Genomic DNA, 20,157 nt, shown 5'->3' with positions numbered 1-20,157 from the left:
CAAAAATATGTCTGTGAGGGGTTGTTGGTTTTTTTAGTCCCCGGGGACATATTTATGGGAGACATAGCAGAATTTGGAGGGAAGGGGAGATTGATGCAAATCACACCTCTCCCCCCGCCCCAGTTGTGCTGCAAGTTTGCTACATCTATGCTTCATTAATCTGGATGTCAACCAGTAAATAATGAATGAATGAACAAATGGTAAAGGTGCCACATAAAGGAGAGATGTGAAAGAAGCCACATACAAGAGGCTCCTGTATGTGCCCTCTTGGGAGTGCAAGGGACTTTCCTTCACAAATGACCCACAGAATGCCATGACTCCTACCCCAACTCACATTACTCACTATGCTATAAAACCACATAACTCCAGACTCGTAATGCAGGGAGAACGAGAACATTTGACAATCTCAGCTCTAATCATTCATGCCTTTCTTGGTGAGTCATGTATCTGGTCTGACTGTGGGAGAACAAGCTCAGTCCCCTGCTAACTGAGCAAGGAGGCACCTTTTTAAAGTGGTGATTCTCTTTATTTGGCAGGAGGAGACAACTGGCCCGATCCATCTCCAGCACAGCATCCCTCCAGTGGCTGTTGCTGGTGTCTTTCTTATGTTTCTTATTTAGATTGTGAGCCTTTTGGGAACAGGGAGCTATTTTATTTATTTATTTGTACCTTCATAATCCACTTTGGGAACTTTTGTTGAAAAGCAGTATATAAATATTTGTCATATTCATCTTATTTGTATATGACAGGTTGAGTTGCCAGCCCTCCAGGATAGGGATGTGTGAACCGGTTCAAATTCGAACCGGCCTGGTTCGATGGCTCAAATTCGAACCAGACCGGGCTCTTCCGAATCCGAACAGGTTCGAATTCAAACCGAATCCGAACCGGTTCGAATTCAAACTGAATCCGAACCGGTTCGATCTGAACCGGTTCGAACCAGTTCAATCCGGTTCGGATGTGCCATAGGGCTCTATTGGGTCTGTATAAAATGAAAAGTGTGTCCTCCATTTTGTGGCTCCTTCTTGCAACTTTTGCTCCTGGCATCTATTTTGTGAGGCTATTTTTCAGGCATTGCATTGGCTGCACTATTGATCCTTTGATTGACCAGAATGAGTTTTGCGCTCTGGTAGGCTGTTGGCTGTTGCACTGTTGAGAGCTGGCACCCTGTTGGCTGGGGGTGGGGGGGAGTGCAAAGGTGGGGGAGTTTCAAACCTATTTAAACCAAGCCTCTTGCCTAGAAAATTCTCTTTGGCTGCAGTTGTGGGATCATCATCTGAGACCCCTGCTTTGTTTGCTGCTGGTGTCTGTGTGAGTCCCTGACTGTGTGTCCTTTAGTGTCTGCCTGTGTGTATACCACCTTGTGCTGTGCTCTTTCTTTTGTCCATCTGCCCTGTGTCTGTCTCTTCTCTTTACTTACTTTACTTTTTTCTTAACTTTTCACATATTCCTGTTGTTTTTCTTCTGTTGTCCTCCTTTCCTTTTTCCTCACCCTCCATTTCTTTTCATTCCTCCTTTATCATTTGGCTTCCCCTCCCCCACCCATCTGCATTGTTTTCATTTATTGCTGTTTCATTATTTGTGCCTTGTTTTTGTTCCACCTTGGATTTTCATTCATTTGGATTATTGCTTCTGCTGCTGCTCTGTTAATTTATATATTTTCTGCTTTGGTTGAATTGTTAATTATTTGTGTGTCCATTGACTGGGCCTGCTGCTCCTCCTGCCGCCCCCTCTGCTCCTGCCCTCCCCCCTCCCATCCAGATTCCCCACCCCCACTCACCCAGCCACGCTCCCTGCTGTTGCTGCCTGCCCGAGTTGGGCTTTTCTTCCAAGGTTTTTCTGTTGCTGCTGATTATATTACCAGTTAATTATTTTATTCATAGTGGTCTTACTCTTGTGTTCCTGAGATTCTTGCCCATTTGGTTTGCTTCTGAACATTGATTTATTTTCTGGGATTTGTTCTTTGTTGTTGAATCTTGCTGCTCCCAGTCCTCCCTTTCCCTTTCTTGTGCCCCTTGGCTCCTGCCTCCCCAACCCCACACCACTCCTGCTGCCGCCCCCTCTCCTCCTGCCCTCCCCCTCCCATCCAGATTCCCCACTCCCACTCACCCACCCATGCTCCCTGCTGTTGCTGCCTGCCCGAGTTGGGCTTTTCTTCCAAGGTTTTTCTGTTGCTGCTGATTATATTACCAGTTAATTATTTTGGTCTTTTGTTCCTGAGATTTCTGCCCGTCTGTTGTTTGTTGTTTGCTGTTTGTTGCTGCCCCCTCCCCTTCCTCCCAACACCCCCCTGCTACGTTGAGACCCTAACCCCACCCCACCCCTCTGGTCTCTTCTTGGGACTGCTGCCCCCTGACTCCTAACACACCCCACACCCCTTGCTACATTGGCAAAAAAAACCCCCACACCCCTCTGGTCTCTTCTTGGGACTGCTGCCCACTGACTCCTAACACACCCCACACCCCTTGCTACATTGGCAACCCCCCCACACACCCCTCTGGTCTCTTCTTGGGACCGCAGCTGCTGTCCCCACCTGAATCCCCCCTCCCTGCTACATCACACCTCCACCCACCCCACTCCAGGCTCCCCGCATCCTCTCCCTCCTCTCTGTGCCACAGCCGCCGCAGGCACAGCCCACCACCACCTGCCTTGGGCCTCTCTGTGTCCTAGAGCAAATATGTGGTGGACCAGAGAACCATTTCTTTCCCCAAGTAAGGCAAAAGGCATGCACTCACTGAGCACACAAAGAAGAGATGAAGACACTAGTGTGGACAAGAGACAACTACTAGTAGTACTGAACCAGCAGCAGGTGAGTGTTCTGTTGTGTTGCTTGCCTGCCATTGCCCATGCTCAATGCTCTGAGTCTGCTCTAATTAACTATCATCCTCACACACAGCTCAGCTCAGCTGCACTCACTGCACTATCTAGACAGCTGGTGGTAGAAGTCCTGGATTTTAACTTTCAAATCTGTGCTAGAATTGCCTCACCTCCTCCTGCCTGTAATTGTGCCCTCTCCCCTTGCAGTTGCGTTGTCACGGGTTGGCGTGCGTGCACCGTCTACTTAGCTCTCCTCTTGTTGGCTTGGCTTGCTAGGCACTGGCTGGCAGCAGCTGTTGGCTGTGTGCTATGCTCAGGCTGTGGTGCATGTGACTGGCAATGTTGGTGTAGCACTGCACTGGTAGTGGTAGTAGTAGTAGTAGTTGTTGTTGTTGCTGGCCTGTGCTGACTCTGCGCTTGGTCTGGTTTGGATCGGTCCCCTGGCCTGCCTGGATGCCTTCTTGGCCTTTTCATTCTCAGATCAAAACTCAGATGTAGGGTGTGTGTGCAATGCATCATCCATGGAGGGGAGGAGCAGCAGAGCAGAGCAGGTTGGCTGGCTTCTTTCTGTCTGTGGTGGCCTCAGCGGCAGGCACTGAGTGAGGCGGTGGTTTCTTTGGGCATCACATCATCCATCATGCAGAGCAGCAGGTCTGCTGCTCTGCTCCGCCTCCTGCTTCTTCTCTGTGTGTGTGCTGCTGTACTGCTGGCAGGCAGCAGCAGCAGTGGCCTTTTTGTTAGATCAGAGAGTCAATAGTTGGTGTCTTTCTGTGTGTCATCTTAGTTGCTTGGGTAGGTGGTAGGTATTAAGGTGGACTCAGGCTGACTGGGTGTTACGTGTTAGGGCACCCAGAGAGGGGCAAAAAAGCTGGGGTGGCAATTGATGGGTGCCCCTAGTATAGTTGGTGGATTTGTTGAAAAGAAAAGAAATTCCCATTGGATAGAATGGGGATTTGGGGCAGCCCCAGACCCACCTCTGTGGGGTGGCAGCACCCCCAAAGTGGGTCTGGGGCCATGGCAAAAATGGCCTCAGTCCCTCCCAAGCATCCCCGGATAGATAGGAGTGTTTTGTTTTGTTTTAAATTAGGATTTCCTAAGGCATTAAATAACTATCTCTCTCAGAGCTTGCTGGCTTTACCTTTCACCCACTGACACACATTCTATTCTTTCCAATTACAGTAGATATTATTTAATGACTTAGAAAATCTTAATTTAAAAAAACCTTCACTCCTATCCATCCGGGGATGCGGAGGGACTGAGGCCATTTTTGCCATGGCCCCAGACCCACTTTGGGTGTACTGCCACCCCACAGAGGCGGGTCTGGGGCTGCCCAAAATCCCCATTTTCTCCAATGGGAAATTTCCCCCCCCAAAAAATTCACCAATAATACAAGGAGCAACCAATTGTCTTGGGATTTTGGGGGTGGAGGACACCCATGGGTGCCTACCACCCACCCCAGCTTTTTGCCCCTACGTGCTCCACATAGGGAGTTATGGGCAAAACTTGAAAATATTTTAAAAATTTGTAAAAAATCAGAGGGAGGTCCAATCGATTTGAGGTTTGGGTGGTAGGTGGCACACAAAGTCAGCTTTCATCCTAGCTACTTTTCGCAGTTTGAACCAGTTCGAACCAGTTCAGTTCAAATTTGAACTGGTTCAAATTCGAACCGAACCAGGGGGTGGTTCGGACAAAATCAAAACTGAACACACACACCCGGTTCAAACTTGGTTCAAATTCAAACTGAACTGGGTGAACCGGTTTTGTGCACATCCCTACTCCAGGATTGACTTGGAGTCTCCATATATTAACAATAATCTCCAGGCTGACTATTGAAGGCAGTCCTGGGAATTTTAATGGCTTCATATTGTGGAAAATATTGTGTGTGGGGGTGTGGAATCGGAAGGTAGGGGGGAAATCTCTAGGAATAGCTTCAGTCCAAAGTGGCAACCCCAAAAATTGAAACTAACACTTTGTAATCAAGCAGCTAGTTGGAGCTTGACATAGTATATGGGGCAGAAGCTGAAATAGCCGGGGCCATATTTCAGATGTCAGTAGGGTGATGGGAACAAAGATTTTTGCAGGAGCATGAAGCCCACTCTTGAATCCATTCATGAACCATTTTAAAAGGAGTGTGTGGTTGTTTTGTTTTGTTTTTTGCACATTTGTGGTATTTTTTTCTTATGTATACTTCACAATAATGATTACATGATTATAACCCAGAACAATAACCCTTTTTATTGGAAGCAAAGGGGATTATGCTTTTGGCTCACTTTCATAGTACATAGGCCAGTAACTCCCATATTGCTAGTGTGAGAAATAAAAACATAGACCGAGACACCAATGCATTCAATCACGAAAGGCCTCTCTGAGCCAGAGGTGCCACCCACACCGAGAGAGAGCAGTCCCCTTGCTGTTTCTCTGTGATTCACTGCTCTGGGCCTTCATTCCCCAGTCAGCATCTGTTGTGGCTGTGTTCCAGGTGAAAGTAAACATTGCATTTGAAGCATGAATGGAGTGTGGCCACAACCTTCTGTTTCTATTTCCTGCTGCTGCAAGTGAGCCTCACCTCTCAGACAGCGGGCGGGGCGGGGTGCACTGGCATCTTTCCATGTCATTGTGGATCATCACTCCATATGCAGAACCAGTGAGCTGAGCAATGCTATATTGAGGAATAACCACATATAGGCTGACCCCAGCTTCCCAAGCCAGGATGGGGGAAAACTGATATTATATTGTGCCATAACTGACAGCTAGGAAAGTTCCCCAATGGCTGTGAACAATCAATTGGGTTTGCCAAGTGATTGCAGAAAAACAGCCTGGTCAGCTCTTGTGCCTTTAACAGCAGCTTGATCTGAAGACCCCATCAGGTGAATCTTTGTAAAACATGGAGACAGACAGTGTCACCTACTAAAATTTACAGATGAAGCTTCTTTTAGATGCACAGGATCAGGGCCCAGTAACAAGTAGATATTGCTCTGGTCCACTTGAAAAATGATGCAACAGCAGAAGATATAGACTTCTGTAGTGGAAGAATCCAAATGGTTGAGTAATACAGGAGAAAACATTCCATTTTCACAGAACTGAATGATTGGGTTAATAATCTAAATGAGTGAGCATGGAGAGAACTCTTCATTTTTACAGATCTGTGGCTGGATTACAGTATATGCTCAAGAATAATTTAGCAAGAACCACAGGCTGTACCTGTTGTGGAGTTTATGGAAAGCTTTTTTTAAATTGTGAAAAATTGGAGACAGTGAGATGCTCCTTTTCTAGGATCTGGTACTCTTCATTGTAGGGTGAATCGCAAGATTAAAAGAATCTGTTTTGCACAAAGAGTGCCATATTTATTCAGCAAATGCAACTATACACAAATGCAACTTTAATTACACAACCTCACGTACAACTTTACCATAATTAGTAATAACTGAAAAGTCAGGCAGGATTACATTTTATAAGCTGCGGAAAAGTAATTGGAAATGGCCTGATAAGTGAGAGTTTTGTTAGTAGAGTGAGAACTCAGTCAATTCTTCTTGTTCACTGTGAGGCCTGGCTCCTTCTAAGTCAGGAGGGCATGATCCTCGGAATCCAGAAAATTCTTGGTAGAGACCAGCAATAAGCAAAGTCTCTTGTTACACCAAGAAGGGAGCAATCAGGAACTACAACAGTGTTTTTAGCTTCACCCATATGAGCACATTTTTAATCTCATGTCATGAATGCACAAACATTGTTATATATTGCCTCAAACTACTCTCCTCCTATGTTGGAAAGTGTGGTTCCATGTTAACAATACTCACACCTCAGTGAGGTGTCTGGGGTAATTTCCTACCCCAAGAAAACCACACGGCACAGAAATGGTTTGTGGTTATATAATGTTGTGTTTTTAGAACACTGTCACTGGGATCCTAATACCCAAATCCTGCAAAGAACAGGACTTTACAATACATGGTTTGGTCTTTGTAGATGAAAAACTACATGGGATAAGTCTGATGAACGGTCTTTCCCACATGGCATCAGTTATTAGGTCTGTGCACAATCACAAATTTCAGATTGGATCTGAATTGGATGCAATCCAGAACAATCAATTCAATATGCTCAAGAATATTGGTTTAGGGTCCAATCAATTTTGGATCCTTCAGAATATAGTTTTTGTTTTTGTTATCAGTTTTCCTTCAGGAAAATTACTGCAATTTTCAGTTAACATCCTTATAAAAATTGGCAAAAAAAGGCTGGGCAGGAAGCTCTCAAATTTGGCACACACATAGTGAAGGAAGGCAGGGCTCTTTGTATTTAATTTCAATTAAATCAGCCCAAGCATTGGTTTTTAATTGAGTTTTTATAGTAACCTGGAAATCGTACTCACATCCAAGAATCACAGTAAAAGTGATGTAACATCTGAGAATCACAGGGGAAGTGATGTATCAGCTGAAAATCTATCACTTTATTTTAAAATGTGTAAGTAAATAATAACCTAAATAAAGAAATAAATGTACAGGCAGGCAGATGGCAAACAGACAGCTTTTTTAAAACTCCTGCCATGATCAGGGGGGAATGCAGACTCCACTTTGTATTTCCACCGCCATTTTGTGCTCTGAAATCCTGAAATTTTGCCTGAAATCATTGAAACTGTATCAGAGAATTCCTATCCAATATAGACTTCCCTATTTTGAATCAGAATTATCTCAAATAGCCAATATCAGGCCATATCTGAAATCTGAAAGTGCACAGGCCTGTCAGTTGCCCAAAGCTCATCAGTTCAATGAAATTTCTGCTTATGGGACTTCTTTGCCTGGGCATGTTTACCATATTTTGTGGAGTCAGCCTATAAGGGTGCATTCAAAGTCTGTTCGTATCTGTTGTGGTGTGCTTGGAACACCTACATTCAGCTTTTGCAACATTTCTGTAAAATGGTGATTTGCAGGATGCAAAGCTATGCCAGCCCTGCGCTCATGAAAAATTAATTCACACCTTTTCTGGTGTCCTTTGTAACTAATAGATGGAAAACAGCACATCCAGGATTAGCAGTTATCTCAACAATAGAGTTCTAGTGATCTTTTTCTTTCAAGGATGAGTTCTCATCATACATTCACATCATAAATACTCTTCTAGCCTGTAATGTTAGCATTTAATCAATAGTGGCCAACATCCAGACTCACAAAGCACTTATATTGTTAATACTGTGCACACACTGCAGGGGAGGAGTGATTCTTTTCAGTCTCCCCTTTCCTCAGAAGCCCTCTGTGACTCCTGAAAATATGTCCCTGAGGGCTGCATGATGCTCAGGAATATATTTTCAGGAGTCACAGTGAGCTTCAGAGGGAAGGGGAGATTGATGAACTTGCAAACTGGCCTTTTCTTGCATGTGTAGTGTCACTGCACCAGTTACAGTACTTTATTATGGACATTAACCAGAACCAACAAGCAGATAGCCATGACACCAGCACTTCATTATTCTGAATGTTGTCAGCCACTGGGTTTTCTCCAATCTCCATACTGTCACTGTTTTCCAGTTGGGCAAGTGGGTTGGAGACAAAATTAATCAATGACAGCAACATTGTGATGTTATGGGAAAGTTACTCTGGGCTGGGTAACTTAAGATAATGTCAAACCACGAGTCCAATCGACCCAAGGTTCCACGCCACCACCTCCACCCACTTCCCAAATGCAAAGCTCTGGGGGCTCTCTGCAGTCAGTAAGACTGCAGAGAGGCTGGGGAGTTGGCTATGCAGGCTTCCTTCTGTCCTGAAAAAAAGCCTGCATAGCCAATAGGAGCCAGAGTAAGGGAGGAGCTTCCCCGCTTAACTGCAGTTTCAGAGCAGTGAAACTGTGTGCCGGTGTTCGCATGTAACACTGGAAAACCAGAGGCAGAGCAAAGGAAATGTAGAGCAAAGCAAAGGTGACAAAATTCAGTTTGGGGAGGGAAACTGCAGGTCCATTTAAAACCACACACCCTACAATTGCATGGTTCACAAGTTCAGCTTTGGGGACTGGAGGTGAAGGGACATCTGGTTTCCTGTTACATGCGAACCAGGCCTCTTTTATGGCAATGATGGCCATCATTTCACGGAGGCAATTGAAGGTTAAGCAGACTACGATGACAATATATGCAGCTGCAGAACACTTTCTGTAAGATTTTCTTCAAGACTGGATGGAAGCTTCTGTAAGACTAGCACAGAACTCCACCCATCCAAGAGTAGGTCACACACACTGATTCTGTGCAACTCCAAATGCTGTCCACGCTGCTAGCAAAGGCAGAGAATCTCTGTCACTACCAGTGATTGCATGCTTGCTGTAGTGATGATTCTCTCACTTTCCCCAATAGAATTATTGCTACAGTGATGACCCAATCCTTATTAGTGACAGAACGTCTCTGCTTTTGCTAGCAGTTTGGATGGGGTTTGGAGCTGCATTGAATCAGTGTGTCCGCCCTGCTCCTGGATCGGTGGAGCGCTGCGCAGGATGTCAGCCACTGTCTCTAGTAATTCAATGGTGAAATACTTTGTATCCTCTGCCAGGCATTCCTTTTTTTATGTATTGGGCACATGAAGTCCACAAGTATCATGGAAGTCATTCTGATGAACTTGTTAAATAATCTGAAACGTTGAGGCCAAGTGGCATACATGAATAAGTATGGTACCCTCATATGAGCAAAAAGGTTCAGAAGTGGAGACAGCTCAGGGTCAAATTGTCCCTTGTGATGTGTGCTTTTATGCTATAAGTTTATAAGAGACGTAAGTTTTGGGCAGTATAAAAATATGTTAAATAAATAAAATAAATAATAAATATATTCAGGCACAAGATGCTATGCTCCTGATTGGGATTACATCATGTTGAAAAGAACCTAGATCAGTGATAGAACACATGTGTTGCATGCAGATCTTCCCAGCAGGGCTATAGTAATTGAGCAGATGGGTTCAAATTTCCCAGTCCCCCCAGCTCCACCCTTCCCTATTTTCTTCATTATCTCCCTCACTCTGAGGGGCTGTGGCAGAGAGGGGTGAACACAGGCCCCCTTTCCCCTAGTTAGGCCCCTGCATCCCAGGGTCCATTTCTGGCACCTCTAGTTAAAAAGGATCAAGTCCTAGCCTCTGTCTGAGTCACTGCAGAGCTGTTGCTAGTCCAAATCAACTATAATGGTGTAGATGGACCAGTGAACTGAGCCATCTGAGTACAAGATGTGATTCAAATAATGGTGTGGGTCCTCCCCCCCCCCGTCACTTTTCAGAACTGATTTTGCAAAGGGCTTATATCCAACAAGGAAGTTGACAAAAATGAAATTCATACACCACTCCAGGTATTTTATCCAAATAAATAATAATGAGTCAGAGAATATGCCAAGCATAATTTTTAAATGATGATGTCAGGCTTGCACAAGAATCTCAAAAGGCATTTTGTGTACCTAATGAAATCCCCAGAGCTCTGTTAGTCTGCTCCTGTGGGTTAAAAAAACAACACAGCACTGTACCTGTATGAATGTCCCCACCTTCTTCTGACCATACCTGTATTCCTTATAAGGGAAACAAGGAAGTAAGGGAAAGAACCATGCTAGTTACCTTACGCACAGTTTGTCGTCTACCTTCCCAGGTATCACTTTGGGTTTTAAAAAATAGTAATGTATTGCTCTGGTAGAAGCAAAAGAGTTTTTTTCTAAGAATTTTAAAGAAGCTGACATTCTTGAAACACACACTGGAAAAATCTATGACTCCTGAAAGTTTCTGCACTGAACTTGTTACACTGGACATAATTAATTTTTGATATGTCTTATATGTGCAGCCAGAACTGAAAACGAATGGGGATTGCATGGATTTGCTTCTTGTTTCTTTTTCTGCAAGGAAATAACAATGTACAAGGTAAGGTTAACAGGTGATGAGTTACATGTTGAAAACGGCTCTCTTCTTAACTTTGTTAAGTTAATAGACTGCTCCTGTCATGCATGCAAGTATGTCTTTCTACTTGATTCAAAAAAGAAAAACCTAAACCTACATTGTTTTGAATCCTGTCCTTATAACGGTCCTTACAATGGACCTAAGGGTGGCTTAATTTACACCACATCTGTGGTCATTTTTGTTTCACTTGATACATTTTAAACGTACAGAAATATTCCCAATAGCAAAAAAATAATGTCTAGGGTCCCAAAAGGAATGGGTTAGATATGGAATACATGGAGAGTTAATGATTAAATCAGTAAATTTACTGATATTTTCTGATTTTAAAAAAATCAGAAAATATTAGTTTTTGCTTAAGCTTATCATCTGCTTGAAAAAGTGAAATGTTAATTCCAGTTCCAAAAAATGCTTTAAAAGAGCTTTGTTAATCATTGCCATAATCTCCATGTTAATTTTTGTAATATTTGACTAAATGAGTGAAACTGATTGTCCTGAGCTGCTTTCTGTGAAACTAAGACTTTACCCAGAATGTTTTGTACCTGGAATAATTCAACTGTGTGCTAATCTCTTGTACTTTCTTTATGCGAATACAGGAAATTGCAATTCAGGGAGTGCAGTGACTTGTGAAGATTGTTTGCTTTCTGGACCAAATTGTGCCTGGTGCTTTCAAGAGGTAAGGTCAATGATCTCAAAGCTTTTATAGGCATGCAAATAGTTAAGGGCAGTGTGACAAGCTTTGTCCATATTCTGAATTCCCTTCTCCCATCCAAATCCTGCCCTGAGGCAGGTTATACATTCTGCATTCAGAGGCAACATCAAAAGACCTGCTTTAGATCCAAAGAACCCAAGGGACTATGCACAGGCAATGATTTTTTAAAAACTATTTTTAATTTGAGCAGCTGATTCTCCCAGCCCTACCCCCACGCCACATCACAAACAGGTGGTCCCCTGATTCAAACAGTGGGAACTGTAGTAATTGGGGGCAGGTGGTGGTGATAGTGCTGCTGCTTGAGAAGCATACAGCCAAAGGCAAATTGTGCATGCTGTGCAGAACTAGTGATACTGATTTCCTTTTTACCCTGGCTAGAATTAATCATACATATTAATAACATTTTTCCAGTTGTTTGTTTTCCAAAATATTGCAGATCCGGCATTTGAGAATCAGCCATTTTTGGAGGATTTGGGCAAGCAGAAATGTGATGGCTCCGTAAATAGAGATTTGGATAAATGGCATCAAGTATAGGCATATAGGTTAGAGCAGGGACCCCCAACCTCGTTTGTTTGTTTGTTTGTTTGTTTGTTTGTTTATCAAATTTATACCCCTGCCCAAACTTCCATCTCTGGGCAGCCAGAACAAAGTATTTAACAAGTGAACCTGTTCTATCACATACTTCAGCTCAGGTACCCTATAGAGACTGGTAGTCTGCACGTATGTATGTGGGTATATATATTATATACCATATGTACTGTAGCTATACATACATATACACAGCTACAGCATAGGTAGGCAGGAGGTCTCTGATTACCCCCTGGGATCCCTTCAAGAACCCCTAGGGGTACTAGTCAGAGGCGCTCTTACCCCTGGACTTCTGGGCCGAAGTCCAGGGTCTCCACAGCTCCTGGGGGTCTCCAAATCTTCTTTAGTCTGTCCTGGGTGGCGTGATTGCCTGGCCGAGCATGATGATGCTTAATTTGCAGGAGAGGGGGGCGCCTCCAAAGGCCTTTAGGTCCAGGCTCCAAAATTACCTATGTGCGCCTCTGGTACTAATACCGCCTGTTGAGAACTCCTGAGTTAGAGGATATAATAAGATTGTAAATGAAAGGGGTAGGGAACCAGGGAACTTACAGAATCTACATGACAGAAAATTCGTGCTCTGATCTGGCAGAATGACTGGCAGAAATCACTTCTGAATCTGATCCTTCATGTCCTAAAGAATGCTACAAGGTAAAATAAAATAAAATAAAATAAAATAAAATAAAATAAAATAAAATATCCAACAGCTGTAGCATGCGAGAATTTCTTGACGGCAGATTGGAAAATCTCAGCATAACTATTATCACATTTTCAAAAGTGTCTCCATAATTAAGAAAGTCCAAAATCTCAGGCATGATCTGAGCATGTGAAGCATGTTTTAAGTCCCGTTTACTTTGATGGCAGAGTTAAACATGTGCTTAACTTTCATCTATTGAAATCAAAGGGAATTCAGTGAGCTTAACTGTGACTGAATCATGGCCCTCTTTTTCTTTTGAAGTAAAAGTGGAGCTCCTCAGGTATACAAACTTTGTGCCAGATAAGATTCCAAGTGCATGCTCAGAATTGCAGAAAATTAGTACCTTTAGCTATGAAGGACTGTTTCTAGGTAACAGTTGTCAGTCATTGTTTTCACAATTTGGTGGTGGGGCGGGGGAGTTCTATAAAACTGTTTCCTTTTCAGTAATCAGATTCGGTGAAGAAATTATGTCCTACTGTGCATTGTCTAATGTTCCATTGTTTTCATGTTAAATCCCAAACCTTGATAGTTTTATCTGTCCCTATCAAGAGAACTGCAATATTCACTTTCAGAACACTCTCTCTGTACTGGGTGGCATTCTGAGATAGAAGTATAAATCTCATTAATAGAATAAAAAGGAATGGGAGAAAGTGAATCTCCGTTCATTTCCTTAATCTCTGTCATTGAGCATTCTGCCATATAGCCTTCCAAATAATTTATATCAGAGGGTTTTTTTTAAAAAATTAAAATTAAAAATAAAACCTGAGGAACTCCACTTTTACTTCAAAATAAAAGGAGGGCCATGATTCAGTCAAAGTTAGCTCACTGAATTCCCTTTGATTTCAATAGATGAGGGCGGGGAGAGTTGTTCAATATTTTTCAAAATAAATCCCAAAAGACATATTTTAGCATTTATGGTTGGTTTTTTTTAGTACCCTAACAATATTCATTTGTGAAAATGTAATGTGAATTGATGAAATATTCTTTGTACACATGAAAAATGTACGCATTGATGGCATCCTTTTCATGGCACCGATATGCTTTTTAAGATGTGAATAGTGTGGTAATGTTTTCTTAGTTCACAAGCAGTGCTGTGATAACCATTTGTGAAGCAGCCAGTTATCTGTGCAGGGAAGTTTAACTTCTTATCACTGTAAAGGGAAAAGAGGGCTGCTGCTCATTGCATTGGAAAACACCATGGAAAACCAGGCAATCCATGTACATGGATACTGGGCAGCAACTACCACAATTGTGGCATCATTTCTTACGCCACTGTGGACCTGAGAACAGCCCCAGCTGCATCTGCGTCCAGCACAATTCACTCTACCATTTAGTCCTGTGCAGGGCTTGAATTATAGGGGTGGAGGTAGTTACCTTAACATTTGTGATGGGCTTCTTTGCTCCTGTTTTGAAGTGGCAGTGAGGGTCAAGATTTGGCTAAAACTGGGGACAATCAGAGTGCGAGACTCAGGTACTTCATTGAGGACCCCAGGGGCATAGCTACAAGCATGGGAAAACAAACATCCTTGGACCCCTGATGGAGTGGCACGCCTGCTGTCTGGGAAACAGCCCACTTTGCTCTTCCTTCCTGCTTTCCTGCCTCATTGACAAGCTGCTGGCTCCTGATCAGTGTGTGGGGAAAGTGTGATATTATTTGCAAAGGAATGAGACAAAGGGTATGCCAAGAATGTTTTGGTTTTCACCACATCCATAGAGTTCATCCGCAGCAGACGCTGAGTGGGGGTGAGAAGGCAGGGGGCCAGGAGGCCATCCTTATATCTTGTTCAGGACCCGTTTCAACCTTGCTATGCCTTTGGAGGACCACCTAGTTATTCCTGCATGAGTGGCAATTTGAATACTACACACATGAGTTGCATTCCAAGAAATAAATATTTACGATTAAAAAAATGGGAATTGGTTTTGATGCAGTCAGAAGTAGGAACAGTACCTTTGTGTGAAGAAGTTCTACTGGGCCCAGTGGAACCCTGTTTCTCTGGCTCTCCCACCAAGATGAGTGCACAGGTGAACGTGCATGCCGACAATGGCCTTATTCAGACGTTTTGTTGCATAAGTGTACAAATGTCTGTAAACAGGTACTAATTGTTGTGTGAATGACTATTAGGAGTGTGCATGAACTGAAAAGTGCAGTTTGGTTTGAATTTAGCTGGACATGAATTTGTGGAAGCAATGCGGGCAGAAAAGAACTGCTTCTTCCTATCCTTTGTGACTTTTAGTTGGTTTAAGGCATTATGATATTGCTGCTGGTTGTAATTTTTCTAATAGATCAACACACCACTAGTATTTGTTGTTGTGAACATTTATAGACTACTTTTTAAGAAAAACTGTTTCAAAGTGGTTTGTTTGTCTGTCTGTCTATCTATCTATCTATCTATCTATCTATCTATCTATCTATCTATCATATTTTATACCACCTGGTATGTATATCTCTAGGCGGTGTACAAAATTTAAAATATTTAAAAGTCACAAATTAAAATGCATGACAATAAAATAATAGATTAAATTATTAAAACAAGTTTTTTAAATTATTATAATTAATTCTAATTAAAAGCCTGAGAGAACAGGAGGGTCTTGAGGTTCTTCCTGAAAACAAACAGAGAAGGAGATGCTCTTATTTTGGCAGGAAACTTATTCCAAAGCCCTGGGGCAGCCACAGAGAAAGGCTGGTCCTGGGTCGCCACCAAATGAGCTGGTGGCAAATGTAACTGGACCTCTCCAGAAGATCATTACAGGCAGCAGGGATTATGACAAAGGAGGCGCTCTCTCAAATAGCCTGGTCCCAAGCTGTTAAGGGCTTCACAGGTAATAACCAGCACTTTGTATTTCACCCGGAAACATATAGGGTGGGGGATCCAGTGGTTTCCCCATTGTCATGGACGGACCACTACCTGGTTAAGGTTGGTCTCACAGCCGCAATCCACCACTGCAGGGGTGGTGGACCTATTAGGATGGTCCGTCCAAAAAAGGCTGCTGGACCCAGTGGGATTTCAAAAGGCCTTGGAGGATTTTGACATTGGTGTGGCCGGTGATTCTGTCGATGCCCTGGTGGGAACCTCGAACAGGGAACTCATCAGGGCAGTAGACATGATTGCTCCTAAGCGTCCCTTCCGACCTGCTGCAAAAATGGCCCCTTGGTATACTGAGGAGTTGCGGGGGCTGAAGTGGTTGGGTAGGTGACTAGAGCACAAGTGGAGGAGAACTCAGTTCGAATCTGACAGGATACAGCATGTTACCCATTTGAAGAGTTATGCGGTCGCAGTGCGTGCGGCAAAAAAGAGCTTTTGGTCTGCGCGCATTGCGGCTGCAGGTTCGCGCTCAGCAGAGCTATCCCGGGTTGTGAGGAGTTTGATTTCTGCTCCTTCTACTTCAAATCAGTCCCTGGGGTCGTTCTGCTGTGATGCCTTTAGTGGTTTTTTTGCAAACATGGTCTCCTGTATTCGGGCCGACTTGGACTCCACTGTTTTTGCAGGGTCTATGGAGGAGGTGTCCAGCAATCCCTCTTGCAGTATTAGATTGGATCAGTTTCAATCTGTGACTCCTGAGGATGTGGACAAGCTGCTTGTGGCGGTGCGGCCTATCACCTGTTCTCTGGATCCTTGCCCAACTTGGCTGCTTCTATCTAGCAGGGAGATTGTTGGAGATGACCTAGTTAATATCATAAATGCATCACTGAGTGAGGATATGATGCCCCCTTGTTTGAAGGAGGGATTGATTAGACCACTCCTAAAGAAACCTTCTTTGGATCCCTTAGTGATGGACAGTTACAGGCCGATCTCCAATCTCCCTTGGTTGGGCAAGGTGATTGAGAGGGTGGTGGCCGACCAGCTCCAGGCAGTCTTGGAGGAAACTGATTATCTAGATCCATTTCAAACTGGCTTTAGGGCTGGCTATGGGGTTGAGACAGCCTTGGTCGGCCTGATGGATGACCTTTACCAGGGAATCGACAGAGGGAGTGTGACTCTGCTGGTTCTTCTGGATCTCTCGGCGGCATTCGATAACATCGACCATGGTATCCTTCTGGATTGCATGGGGGAGTTGGGGATAGGGGGCACTACTTTGCTGTGGTTCCGCTCCTATCTCTCGGGTAGATTCCAGATGGTGGAGCTTGGTGACAGTTGCTCCTCAAAACGGGAGCTGTTATATGGAGTCCCTCAGGGCTCCATTCTGTCACCAATGCTTTTCAATATCTATATGAAATCTCTGGGTGAGGTCATCAGGAGATTTGGTGCTGGGTGCTATCATTATGCTGATGACACCCAAATCTACTTCTCCTTTTCATCTTCAGGAAATGGCACTCATTCTCTAAATGCCTGCCTACAGGCCATAATGGGCTAGATGAGGGAGAACAAATTGAAGCTGAATCCAAGCAAGACGGAGGTGCTCATTGTGGGGGCTCAGAATCTGAGGGATGAGTTAGATCTCCCTGTGCTGGATAGGGTTACACTCCCCCAAAAGGAGCAGGTGCACAACTTGGGAGTACTCCTGGACCCAGGCCTCACCCTGGTATCTCAGGTGGAGGCCATGGCCAGGAGTGCTTTCTATCAGCTTCGGCTGATTCGACAGCTGCGCCCATTCTTCAGAGAGGATGACCTCAAAACAGTGGTGCATCAGCTGGTAACCTCCCGGCTTGACAACTGCAATGTGCTGTATGTGGGGCTGCCTTTGTACGTAGTCCGAAAACTTCAGTTGGTTCAGAATGCGGCAGCCAGACTGGTCTCTGGGGCAACCCGGAGAGACCATATGATGCCTGTTTTGAAACAGCTACACTGGCTGCCGATATGTTTCTGGGCAAAATACAAAGTGCTGGTTATTACTTTTAAAGCCCTGAATGGCTTAGGTCCAAGTTATCTAAGAGAGCGCCTTCTTCTGCATGATCCCCACCGCACATTAAGGTCATCTGAGGAGGTCCGTCTCCAGTTGCCACCAGTTCGTCTGGTGGCGACTGTCACACCCTCAAGCTCCGACAGCGAGGAGGAAGGGGAAGCTGTCAACTTTCCAGCCAATTCAGGAGTGTCTGAGGGGCAGAGCCCAGCTGTCAGCGTTCATGAAACGGCTGTGGTAGATCCAACTAATGATTTAGAGCAGGCACGGCAACCTGTGTCAGCGGAAGTCGTGGGGGACCAATGCGAAGAAGAGCTAAGCGATGAAACACCACTGACTCCACAACAGCGCAGGCTCACGAGACGTAGAACGCAATTAGAGGCTGTTAGGAGGAGCAAACGCCTCTTGCTGAGGGCTGACAAGCCTTGAATTCCTACCAGCTGGGAGCTCTCGGCTTGCTCTATAAATCACATCTCCAGCCTCCTACTCATTGCTGAGAATCAACGTTCATCAACATTCTTGTCGACAAGCGTTCAGCCAAGCCATATCCGATTTCAGCAGCTCCGCTTGCTTCGTGAACTTCCCTAGCAGCTGGCCAGACCTTGACAGCAACGCAGAGGTGGCCTTCTCTGTAGCTGCTCCTGGGCTATGGAATGCACTCCCAGCAGAAATTTGAGATCATTGCTGTCCTTCAAGAGAGCCCTTAAAATGTACTTATTTGGCCTGGCCTTTCAGAGTTTTAAATGATTAATTGTTTTAAACTGTTTTAAACTGTTGCCCTTATTTTCAGGACTTTTAGCTGTTTTATTGGTTTTATTGTGTTTTAATAGTTTGATTTTAATTGTTAATTTGTTTTAATTGTTTTTATCATGTTGTGAACCGCCCTGAGCCATTTTAGAAGGGCAGTATATAAATCTAATAAATAAATAAATAAATATCGGCGGCCCGTGCAGTTCTTTTAGAACCGGTGTTATGTGGTCCCTTCATGTTGTTCCAGAGACCAATCTGGCTGCCGCATTCTGTACTAATTGTCGTTTCTGGACTACGTACATAGTCCGTACTGCATAGACCGCATTGCAGTAGTCAAGCCTGGAAATTACCAGCATATGTACCACTGTTTTAAGGGCATTCACCTCTAGAAATGGGCGTAGCTGACATATCAGCCAAAGCTGATAAAAAGCGCTCCTGGCCACCGCCTCCACCTGAGAAACCAGGGAGCTTTGGGTCAAGGAGCACTCCTAAGCTACATACGTGATCTTTCAGGGGGAGTGAAACCAGGGAGCTTTGGGTCAAGGAGCACTCCTAAGCTATGTACATGATATTTCAGGGGGAGTGTAACATCCAAAACAGGCAGATCTAAACCATCTCTTGGGTCCTGGGCTCCCACAGTCAGTACCTCCGTCTTATTTGGATTCAGCTTCAGTTTACATGGGAAAAGGAATAAAAATATGGTTTGCTGCCCCAAAGGGGCTTACAATCTAAAACAAAAAGACAAAATGAAAGGGAGGTACCAGTAACAGCTACTGGGAGGACACAATGCAGAGTTGAATAGAACAGTTGCTTTCCTCCTGCTCAATATGACACCCACGCCACTTTGAAATCTGCCTATTTGCCCACATAGCAAAGATTTTACCAATGCCCTCACAGCCTGTTGGGGGAAAATACTGATTCTAAGCATCCCTAAAATATGGGCTTATAAGGTAATGCATCTTTTTAAAAAATCAGCAGATCTGCAGTATTTTGCCTGAGATAATCATATATTCCTGTCTCTAAGCCTTTCATAGCAGAAGGTGATTTTTACTTATTGGGTTTGATTTTATTGTGAAAGCTTGACTGCCAAATCAAAAAGAAGCCAGAGGAAATCACATGTGAAATATCATGTAAACATGATAACTCTGTTTACAAGATTTGGTTTCAGGAAGAACAGCTATCTTTATTTGTTTTGTGGCAGGGAAATTTGTAAGACCTGTATTAACATGATTACGTTGAAAGTGCCTTCTCAGTAAAGAAAATTCTGAGAATGTTTCTGATTTAAAGGTCAGTCTTCTCCCTGTGGGATTAGACAGCTACGTGTTACTCGGTAGGGATGTGCACAGAACTGGGGGGGGGCTGGCTCAAAGGTGGGGGGCATACCTTCAAGGGTGGGGGAGGGTTCCCTTACCCATCCCACCATGTTTCCCTCACCGGCACTCCATTTTAAAAGGGTCCTTCGGGGCGGAAGCATACCTCCCTGCCACCCCATGTCCTCTTTAGCCTCTTCAGATGGAAGTAACAGGAAGTACCCAGCATGCATACCCGATGTGTGCATGAGTGAGCTTGATGTGCACCGGGTATTTCCTGTTATTTGCGGCCGAAGAGGAAACGGGGCTGCAGGGAGTTATGCTGCCGCCCTGATGGACACTTTTAAAATAGAATAGCGGCAGGGGAAACATGGTGGGAGGGGTAAGGGCACCCTCCCCCTCCCTTAAAGTTATGCCCACCCACCCACCCCGCCTTCAAACTAGCTGAACAGCCGGTCGTTTGAGCCGGCTCAGAGGGCCCTAAAGGGGCCTCCTAACAGGTTCGTGCACATGCCTAGTACTCAGTATTTCTCCAGATTCCCTGTTGTAAAAAAGAACTGGGAAAGACCC

The 20,157-nt window shown here is 44.3% G+C and overlaps 1 protein-coding gene across 2 annotated transcripts in view; it reads left to right on the top strand.

Moving 5' to 3' along the window:
- The window catches only part of ITGB6 (integrin subunit beta 6), a 115,980-nt gene that overhangs the window by 43,195 nt on the left and 52,628 nt on the right, over positions 1-20,157 (top strand). For both annotated transcript variants that reach the window (XM_053260882.1, XM_053260892.1), the window contains exons 2-3: positions 10,585-10,661; positions 11,291-11,370. In XM_053260882.1, the coding sequence (XP_053116857.1) occupies positions 10,601-10,661; positions 11,291-11,370 (141 nt within the window). In that variant the 5' untranslated portion in view covers positions 10,585-10,600. The remainder of the gene's footprint in view (positions 1-10,584; positions 10,662-11,290; positions 11,371-20,157) is intronic.

The sequence above is a fragment of the Hemicordylus capensis genome, chromosome 1 (assembly GCF_027244095.1).
Source record: "Hemicordylus capensis ecotype Gifberg chromosome 1, rHemCap1.1.pri, whole genome shotgun sequence".
Taxonomy (NCBI): Eukaryota; Metazoa; Chordata; class Lepidosauria; order Squamata; family Cordylidae; genus Hemicordylus; species Hemicordylus capensis.
This window is presented reverse-complemented; position numbering and strand designations above follow the sequence as displayed.